General features: G+C 42.7%; 1 protein-coding gene across 1 annotated transcript; it reads right to left on the bottom strand.

The window, feature by feature from the left end:
* Positions 1–8,199: 8,199 nt before the first annotated feature.
* LOC144254385 (serum amyloid A-1 protein-like) lies at positions 8,200–10,128 on the bottom strand. Its single transcript, XM_077797519.1, has 3 exons — positions 10,041–10,128; positions 8,788–8,926; positions 8,200–8,338 (listed from the first exon to the last, which is right to left on the bottom strand). The coding sequence occupies exons 1-3, from the start codon at positions 10,126–10,128 to the stop codon at positions 8,200–8,202; spliced, it is 366 nt and encodes a 121-aa protein (XP_077653645.1).
* Positions 10,129–10,420: the final 292 nt, after the last annotated feature.

Raw genomic sequence — 10,420 nt, 5'->3', positions numbered from 1 at the left:
GGTTCCTCCCCTTTCTCTACTCCATTGGTGTTTCTTCTACTTGTTTTTTTAATTGGTGCTTTATACATACCCATCAGGTGGAATTTTCTATAAATTTTTTTTAAAAATATTTTTAGTTGTTCATGGACACAATACCTTTATTTTGTTTATGTAGTTTTATGTGGTGCTGGGGATAGAACCCAGGGCCCCACACATGCTAAGCAAGTGCTCTACCACTGAGCTACAACTCCAGCCCCTCTCTGTGAATAATTTTGTCAAATTAATTCTGCATTTCCTTCCTTTTCCATTTCTCTTACCCCCACCTCAATCTCCTTCCTGTACTCCACTGATCTTCCCTCTATCCTCCTGATATCTGATCTCCCTCCTTTGTTCCCTTACTTTCCTCTAGCATCTGCTTATAAGAGAAAACATTAGACTTTGAATTTTCTGATTCTGTCTTATTTCACTTTGCACGATGATCTCTAGGTCCATTCACCCATTTAGTGGCAAATGTCATATTTTCATTCTTTTTTATTGTTGAGTAAAACTGTTTAATACCTTCTAGATACTCACATTCTTAATTGAATAATATATCTAGCATATGGGAGAAGAGAGATATGTCAAGATTTTCTTTTTACTTTACATCTGATATGTATCAGATTCAAAGACCTGAGTGACAGCCATCCCTATTTGACCCTGGAAAGTCTGTCCATGGGCCAGTGTGGTGATGCATGCCTATAATCCCAGGAGAAATTGCAAGTTCAAAGCCAGCCTCAGCAACCTATGAGGGCCTAAGAAACTTAGCAAGATCCTGTCTCAAGCTACATGATACTTTTTGGAATACAGTTTGGAACACACACTTGTAAAATGAACATCTGTTTCTAATGCACTTACTTTCAATTACCCAGGTTCTGACAATGTAAGATTGTGTTTGTGATTACATAGTTGAAAGGATTACAATATTTATGTATTAAGTACACCAGAAGGATCCGCTAAAGAGTTTTGTTGCTGTTTTTTGTGGATGCTAGGGATTGATCCCAGGGCCTCATACATGCTAGGTAAGAAATCTACCACTGAGCCATATCCCCAGCCCTGGTGGGTGTTTTAAGAAAACAAATTCCTGGACCAGAATGTTGGAGGTGCTGGTCAGCAACTTTGAGTGGTCTTCAATAGAATCTGTGTTTGAAATTTTCCCTGTTTTACAAGTAACTTTTACAGAGAACATTGGTTTGTTGGGAAAGAGAGTGATAAATAATGTGGCACAGACTTAAAATAGCACAGGCCAAAGAGGATCTGTGGGAGATGGAGAGATAAAGAATGGAGAAATTGCAGTGGGGACCAAAAGGACATAGATCCTACTGTTCCACTTTAAAAGGAACTTCAAGAGGAGCACCCCATGGGTGAAGATGAACATAAAGTGTGATCCACAGAGATAGGGTAGTTTTAGGTTGTTGCAGTGGTGGATGAAGTAGGCAGAATAGTCTTCTGGCTACAGCTCACCAGAAGGCAAAAGGGGAAGGGAAGGATGGAGATTGACCCAGAGAGAAACTATTTTTGTGCAGTGAAAGCAGGTCAGGCTGGGAGAGATAAAGGCAACAGTGGCTTAGCACATGGGCCAGCAACAGAAGATGGGGTTCTTTCTTGCTCTGGTGCTGAGTGTGGGGTGTTGTGCAAAGGAGGGCTGAGTAATAAGAGCCTGCAGAAGGACCTCCCCAGAGGCTCACAGGGACTGCACAATGAAGCAATGGGGATGCCCTCCAAATCTTCTCCCACAGGGGCTAACACTACTATTCACAGAAGGTCTGGACAGATGGAGGGCACTGGGAGGAGGGTAGATAAAACATGGTGGAGTGAAAGGTAGATAAGAGCTAAGGTTCCAACATGTGTGCAACAGGAAGCATCTATGAGTAGGAAGTTTGCTCTTAGAGCTGAGCACAGCCTACAAATGTGGATGCAATAGGTCTCCTAGGCCAGGTCTGCTTTTTGAGACCTAGACAGAGGAGTCAAGTCTCCCCCTGAGGAAGGGGTGCTCCGTTTATCTGTGAACTCATGGAGTCACAAACACTTTGTTCCTCTGTCATATAGGCACATGTCCTAGGAATGACTCTGTGTTCCTCATAAAGATGAATGAACTGAGCTCTGGGGCATATGCCTGAAATCACAGAGCCCAGGAGGCTGAAGCAGGAGCATCACAAATAAGCGGTCAACCTAGGCAACTCATGGAGGCCCTGTATCTAAATAAAAAGGTCTGGTGGTATACCTCAGAGGCAGAATGCCCTTGGGTTAAATTCCCACTAACAAAATTAAAAAATACAGCTAAAGATGAATCTGCCCGTAAACCCTTTCCGAAGGGAAGTTTTAGAGCATTTAAGGGACTCTTTCAGGGACCAGCACCCAGGACACATTCTGCCCTGTGGCTTATGCTCTTCCTACTCTAGTTCTTGGCCTCCAGAACATCCCAAATGTTCTTTCTCAGAATTTGTAAACCTCTTGACAAGAGGAGGGGTGGTTTATGGTAAATCCCAGGTTGAGTTGTTTGGATTGGAAGAATGCCATAGGGCACAGCAATCTCAGCTCTGGCAGCCAACACCTGAACATTGTCCCCTTGCTGTCTTGCCATGCTTCTACCACAAAGTTCCATTACTAAACACCCCAATACCTTTCCAGTAGAGGCTGTGCCACTGGGTTCCCTCCTAGCACAGATCCTCAAATCCAGCCACCTGGACTTGGAAGCAGCTTGGCATTGAAGTGAAGAGCCAAGTCCTTGGCTCAGACAGACCCCGTGTGACTTCTGCTCTGCCATACTGACGTTGGGGGGGGGGGGGTTCTACATCCTCGAGAAGTGCAGATGACATCTAGTCAAAGACATGATTCTTTAGTGAAAGGCCACCTAAGAAGTTGGACATCAAATGGTTGTTTATGTTTCTAGTTATGGGAATTGCTCATGTTACTCTGGGTCTCAGAATTTCACAAGTTTAATCATACATCACTTAAAGGCAGGGATGTGTTCTCACTGATGCATGAGGCTATCACGCTGTTGATGGACATCTTTGAGTAACGGTCAAACAGTCCATGGGGCCTCTTGACTCCATCAGGACACACAGTAGATACAAATGTATGAGACTGCTGCTGTCAGCACAGGGCATAGTGTTCTACAGCAAGGCTTTCTTTTACTGAGAAGAAGTCATAGTGTAGACTAGGAAATACCAATAAAATGTGGGGTAGAGTCAGGCTTGGTGGCTCATGCCTGTCATCCCAGTGACTTAGCAGTCGGAGGCAGCAGGATCACAAGTTCAAGGCCAAGGTCAGCAACTTAGTGAGAAGTCTTAAGAATCTTAGAGAGACTCTGTCTCAAAATTAAAAGAAAAAAAAAAGTCTGGTATGTAGTAGTAGCTCTGTGGTTAATTGCCCTTGGGTTCTAATTTAATCCTCAGTACCCCCCCATAATAGTATGACATAGTAAATACATAAACAGTAACATAGTCATTTATTATCATCATCTACTATTATATGCATACAGAACTTTTGGTGTAATACTTTTATGTAACTGGCAGTGTTGTAGGTTTGTTTACAACAGCATTAGACAAACATGTGACTAATATCCTGGAGTACAGTGTTATTGTGGTTATCACATTGCTAGGTGGTAAGAGTTTTTCACTTCTATTATTCTATGAGCATGACTTTGTCTATTCATGCACCAGTTAGTGAGTGCCTTCTATGGGACAGCCACTCCATGACGTGTTGGCAGACAATGGGCATCAAATCCAGGCTGTGTCTTCATAAAAATGAGGCTTATAATTGGGGGATAATGATTATAAATATATAAGAGAAATCTCACACTTATTTGATGATAAAATCTATAAGATTCTGATCAATAAACAGGAAAGATTATGTGTCCAAAAATTTGATTAAAGAAAAAGTAAGGTTTCACCAAGAATGCTATGATTGTATTCTCCCTAAAGAACAACAGTCTCCATTACTCTACCAGCCAAGAAATGAAGTAATGATCTGGAAGAACAGAGGAAGGAAGGTCACAGCAGGAAGATCAAGGATAAGGGTCTTCTAGGTAGTAGACTCAAGATAGATGATAGGTAGATACTTTGTTTTCATACTAACATATTATTTATATTTTAAAAATTTGATATATCTTGGAAGTCCTTCCATATCAGTGTTGTGTTATTTATTTATTTGTTTGTTTTTAACAGCAGCACATGATTATACTGTTTGAATAGACCATATTTACACCACACAATATTGATGGCTGCTGTGAGTGTTACTTATATTTTGCTATTGTAGACAAAACAGGCTTATACTTCATTTATTGTTTATACATCTCTGGAACATGTACAAATATTCTCTAGAATAGATTTTTCAGTAAATGACCTTGTGAGAAGATATGAGACTTTAAAAACTTTTATGTATGTCACAAATTACCTTCCATGAGGTCTCTATAAATCTGCACTCTCACCAAAATGCGTGAGAATGCCTAGTTCCACACTTTCTCATACATAGTATACTATCAAACCTTTTGATGTTTGAAATTTTGGTAGATAAAATATAGCTCAGTGTAATTTTAGTTTGCATTTTTCTTATTATGACCTTGATTTCACATCCTCACCTATGTATAAGAGATATTTGCTTCTACTGTCAGGTATAACTAATTAGAACAAATAAAAAATAAATATTTAAAAATTTTTAAAAACACCCGTTTGTATTTTTTAGGAATTATACAATGACATCTTTTGTTCAAAATGGTATTTTTGTTATTGGTGCTCTCACTTTTGCTGAGGCTGGCTTTGAACTTGTGATCCTCCTGTCTCAGTCTCCTGACCCGCTGGGATTACAGGCATTGCAACCACATACTAATGAAAAACTTATTTCTCCTGAGCAAAGTAAAGTCATTAACAGGGCCTGGAGGTGTGGTTCAGTGAGAGAGTGCTTGCCTAGCACGAATGAAGCCCTGAGTTGGATCCCCACCAACACAAAATAGGAAACAAGCAAATAAACAAGGTCACTAATAAAAAGTGTTTGGGAAGCAAAAAAAAATTAGTTAGTATATAATAAAATAACCTCAACTTGGCATTTTCCACATGATAGCTCTTAAAAATATGTGAAAACAAAAAAAAGTGTTTCGGTATATTCAAGCATAAGGATAAAGGGTGACAATATAAATCATAAATTCTTGAGGAAACAAGTACTTTCTTCTTTGGATTAATCTCTGATATACTTTAGGTTACAAATTCTAAGAAGTCAATTGATGTTGAGATAGGAATTTAGGATAGAAAGAGATACCAAATCTGAAAGGAAATGCCCATGAGCCATTGAGATGCAGAAAGGAGAATTGTACACCTTGAGCAACTTGCCCTTGGCCTGCTCCCTTGTAAAATGAAGGAAATACACAAGTGCACGGAAAAGTGGCGCAAAATTATGCAGCTCCACCCTGGCTCTATCTCTAGCCTGGTCCCAAACTACAGCTCCTCTGTGAATGTCGGACCTGCCCAACCCAAGGAGGGACTTCTCCCTCCTGAGATAGCCCACATTGTCCCTTGAGTGTGCACCTACTTCCTAAATAAACCTGTCTATGCCTTTGTCTCTGGCTCAGGCTGAAATGCTATTCCCTTATGCATGCCAAGATCCCCACTGGTCCTGAGCTGAATTTCCCCTTCCCTCTGGGAACTTCTCAGACCCTACTCTGGAGACACATCTTCTCCCATGACAATGTGATCCATTATAAATTGGTCAATAAATTTCTGTACCCAAGTTTCATTCCCGAGTATTATTTTTAGTAATAATATCCTGATTAGGAAGTTTTACATATCTACAGAAGATTGAAAAGCTTACATTACTTGGATATAAAAGTCATTCTTTCTCTATTCCTTCTTTTGCTGCTGCCCTCCTGCTTCCAAATCTACTTAAATAGTGCAACAAATAATCTACTTATGCACATCCACATATCAGCATTACACTCCTTTAAAGAAAACTTTTTTAGTTGTACATGGACATAAAACTTTTATTTTATTTATTGATCTTTATGTAGTGCTGAGGATCAAAATCAGTGCCTCACATGTGCTAGGCAATCGCTCTACAACTGAGCTACAGTGCTGTCCCAAGCATTATTGTCTTTTGACAATTTTTAACACCTTCAAACTTGACCCTACCTAAACCCTAAATTAAAATACCTTGAGACTGCTCTCACCCGCCAGTCTGATGTCAATATCCATACCGTCATGTTGATCTTGCCCATGTCTTATTCTGAAATAAACTCACCCTCAAATATCCCAAATCTCCTTTACCTCCATGTCTACTAGTGCTTTCAGATAAGAACTCTATGAGAAAGTTCTCTTGGGATTGACTATAGCAACAGCTTCCCTACTAATTAAATTGACAACTAATTTAATGACTTTAGCTTATAAATAACACTTTATCATCAATCTCCTACCCTTAAGAGTCTTCCTTCATTGCATTTTCAAAGCAAAAATGGAGATCAGTAATCAATTTGTTTACTGTGAGCCCCATATCCACATTTCCTTGACTGCCTGTGGTACTGGAGCTGGACCCTCTAAAATAAAAAACACCTCACCCTGGCCAGCTGTGCAGGATGCTAATCTTTGTCAGTAGAGGGCAATGGAGAAATAGTTTGAAATGAAGATCTTCCTGGTGCCCTGCTTTGGCTTCCCAGGCTCCTATGAGGATCCTCCCCTGCCACATCCAGTGACACTCAGCCCAGGGACTTTTAGTGAAACCTGAAGGACATGGTTGTTTCAACAATTTCTGTGGCACCTCAATTAGATTTTCAGTGTGTTCCACAGCACCCCACTTCTGTTAGCCTGAGCTGCCATAACAAGGTACCACAGGTGGCTTCCACACAGATTTTTATTTTTCAAAATTCTGAACACCAGGATGTGCTAGATGAAGGTACACGCTAATTGAGCACCTGGTGACTGTGCTCTTCCTGGCTTACAAACATGTACCTCCTTACTGTGACCTTGTGGGTTGCAGAGAGAGAGAAGCTCTTTGTTGTCTTCACTCATAAGGACTATCAGTTCAGGTCCAAATACAGACACTCTGGGAAAAAGGCTTCAGCACATGAAGTGGAGAGCATACAACTCACTCAGAAATCCATCCCATCCACAGCTGAGTTCCCAGAGAGATCAGCAGCATGCTTTCTGCCACTTCCAGGAGAACAGCCTCTGAGCGGGTTTATAGCTCCCTCACCCCACATTCCCAGTGAGCACAGTGGCCTCCTGGACAGCATCCTATCAAGTTCCATTGCTATCTCTATGAGTTCCTGTTTCTCAGCTTTGACTGTGGCACCCAACAAACTTTCTCTCCATGTAATGGGCTATAGATTTGCCTAGGAGAACCAAATGTCTGCCTCTAGGGAGGATCATACAAAGTTTATGCCCTCCTGATTTATTATCCATAGTGGAAACTATTGTTGATAATTAAGCATTCCTTGTATTAAAATTTCCCGTTTCAACTCTCTGCCTGGTTTGTCTTCTACATGACCTGACTGATAAGGAGATCTTTTCTACCACGACTCTTCTTCACAAATACAACACCACAAATGGTGTGCACTTACATCTTCATTTAGGCTTGAAATAAGGCAATAGAAATAGAGTGGGAGACACTGCTCTGAAGGTATTTCTTGGATAGAATGAACAGAAATTGGTGAATAATTGGCTTTGCAGATGTTGCTAAAAACTAAGCAGAAAACCAAGATGGTGGTATCTGGGGCAGGATTCCAGAGCCAGCCTTCCCATAGCCATGCCCCATGTCTCCAAAGGCAGACCCACTGAGGACTAAAGCCCTGGGGGCAGAGAAGGTGTCAGGACACAGTTGTCAGGAGTGAGGTGGTCAGGACATGGAAAGGCCTGGAAATAGCAACAGCTAACCACGGGGGCCTGGACAAGTGAGAGTATCTGATTCTGCGAAGGTTCAGTGCCTGGGTCTGTCCTGTGTGACTGTTGAAATCACATCCCCTACACTCTGAGGACCAGGCTGGATCTTCTTGGTGTTTATTGTTCACCACTTGTACCAAACATCCCACCCTCAATGCAAAATATAACACCCACTTGCTAGAATTTCCAGTTCTTAAGTATTTATTGAACAATGACTGTGGGCCATCCACCCATTTATGTGGACACAGGATGCAGTGATTTTATGTCCCAAACTTTGGGGACTCTCAGCCAGTCTCCTGATACAAAATGAAGATGAAGTTCAGTATTTATCAGGCAGCCCTTTAGGTCTGTAAATAATAGGATCTTCTCCTCCCCTGTTCGCTCTGTTGTCTTCCGGGTCTTCCGCCGAGTCCTCAAGCCCAGGGCCAAAAAATCTCAGGATGTTATTTCTGGCATCACTGAAATCAAGCAAGGCAGCAAGGAGATTTCTCAGCAGACTGATAAACCTCAGGCTATGCTCCCAATTCTATGCTGTCCAGGGGATGGCTCTGAGTGGAGCCCAAGAAGATTAAGGAAGAGGGGCTGAGATACCACCCTTGCCTGGCACAGCCCTACTCAGCCTGGCTCTTCACCCTGAACCTGGATGAACAGCACCAGGGAGGGAGGGTTAGGGATCACTCTGTGGCCCTCCCTTTCTCTAGTACTGAATTGGCACACATATCCTCAGCCATCTCTGGCTCTGTCAATGACCCAGGCCCTGCACTGGTCATGGTGGAGAGCTAGGCAGAGTGGGTAGGAGGAAGACTCAAGCCTCACAGAAACCTGCTGACAGGTTCATTCCCTCCTGATCCCCAGGGAAGCCAAGCTCTGCTCACCCAGGCCTGGCATCCCCAGGAACCTGCCTTACCTGATCATTTCAGCAGCCCAGGCACCCCCAGGTCCCCTTCGGGCAGCATCATATTTCCCTCGGGCATAGAAGTATCTTTGTGAACCTATGAAATTCGCTTCATTCAAGTCCCGGATAGCTCTCCACATATCCCAACTTCCTGAATTGGAAAAGAAAAGACAAAAGGGATATCAAGTATACATAAAGATCGTGACAACACTTTCAAAGGATATCCAGGAATTAATATATTCAAGATTTCATCCTGTGATTTTTGCACCCATAGATATCAAGGGTTGAGTGGATTCGTCTCTATTCCTAGCTGGCTTCTGCAAGTCACTTTAGTGAGAGTTGTTAGGGGCCACACCTGTGTTTGTCTTTGGTGGTCCACTGTGCTGGGGTGAGCTTCACCATACTTAGATGTGCTATGTTTAAGGACAAAAGGAAGGTGTCATTGTCAAACAGAATTCCTCAGCTTCAGCACTGTTGAAAAACTGGTTCATGTGGTTCTCTATTGTTCATGTTGCCCTGAGTCCTGTAGGATATTCACCAGCGCTCTGGTCTGCCACAATTTGTTGGGAGCACATTCTCCCAGTGGGACAACCAAAGACATTGCCACACATTGAAAATGTCCCCTGGGCCAGCACATTACACCAGGTCCAGAACCACTGTTCCAGAATGAAGCTCCATGTGATTAGAAATTGCAGTGAGGGAGGGGGCAAACCCTGGGTGGGCTGCAGACATGAGGCACTTCTGCCCTGACTCCCAAGGAAAATGTATTTCTGTACCCTAAAGGCACATCACTGTGACATGAGTGCCTCTGGGCAAGCTCAGTGAACTGCACTGATGCTGTGGTTGCTTGAGGAAACCCTAGTGTAATGGTTCTCAGCTGGGTTGGCCTGTTTTGATCACCTGGGGAGATACTGAAAGTCCTGGTACCCAGAACACAATCCTGCCCAATTCCACAGACTATATGAGGAGGAAGAAAATCCAAGCCTCCACAGGGTTTAAACTCCAGGTGATTTCACGTGTGCCTGACATTGTTGACAATGGAATTTTAGGAAGTGGTGAGCAGATACATCAACTGGGCTAAATTGACTTCATACATAGTTCATTGGAAACTCTGCTCTGCCACCTGCTTTTTTCATTCCCTTTAAAGAAATGCTCCTCAGTATACCTGGGGCATCCTGCCACACAAGGTAGCACAACATAAGACTGGCTCCAGTCCTTCAGAGTGCTCCAAGTGAACTCTAGAGCCATCTCTCCACCACCCTTACCTAGAGCAGCTTCCTTCATGAATGACAAAACCCCACCGCTGACTGCCAGGACCAAAGAGCAAAACACCAGGCCTGTGAGAAGCTTCATGGTGCTGAAATGAAAGAGAGGCATAAGCAGACACAGATGAGACTGGCACCTTTCCCTTTGACATTTGTATCCTTAGAGAGCCTGGTTATTCATTTCTACTGGTTCTCATTATAGTCCTAGTAGTTCCTCTAGGAAATCTGGCAATAGGAAGTCACTTGGTACCAAAAGCCTTCACTCTGACCCCATCAGCCCTGAATCCAAGTCTAAGAGAATAGCAAGGTGGCTCCAACAGAGGATAGGGGAGTTGGGACCAGATTGCCACTCTAGAGGAGGCTATAATGCATTCTCCATG

This window comes from Urocitellus parryii, chromosome 4, assembly GCF_045843805.1.
Source record: "Urocitellus parryii isolate mUroPar1 chromosome 4, mUroPar1.hap1, whole genome shotgun sequence".
Lineage (NCBI taxonomy): Eukaryota > Metazoa > Chordata > Mammalia > Rodentia > Sciuridae > Urocitellus > Urocitellus parryii.
The sequence above is the reverse complement of the archived record's forward strand: the minus strand, read 5'-3'. Positions and strand labels throughout refer to the sequence as shown.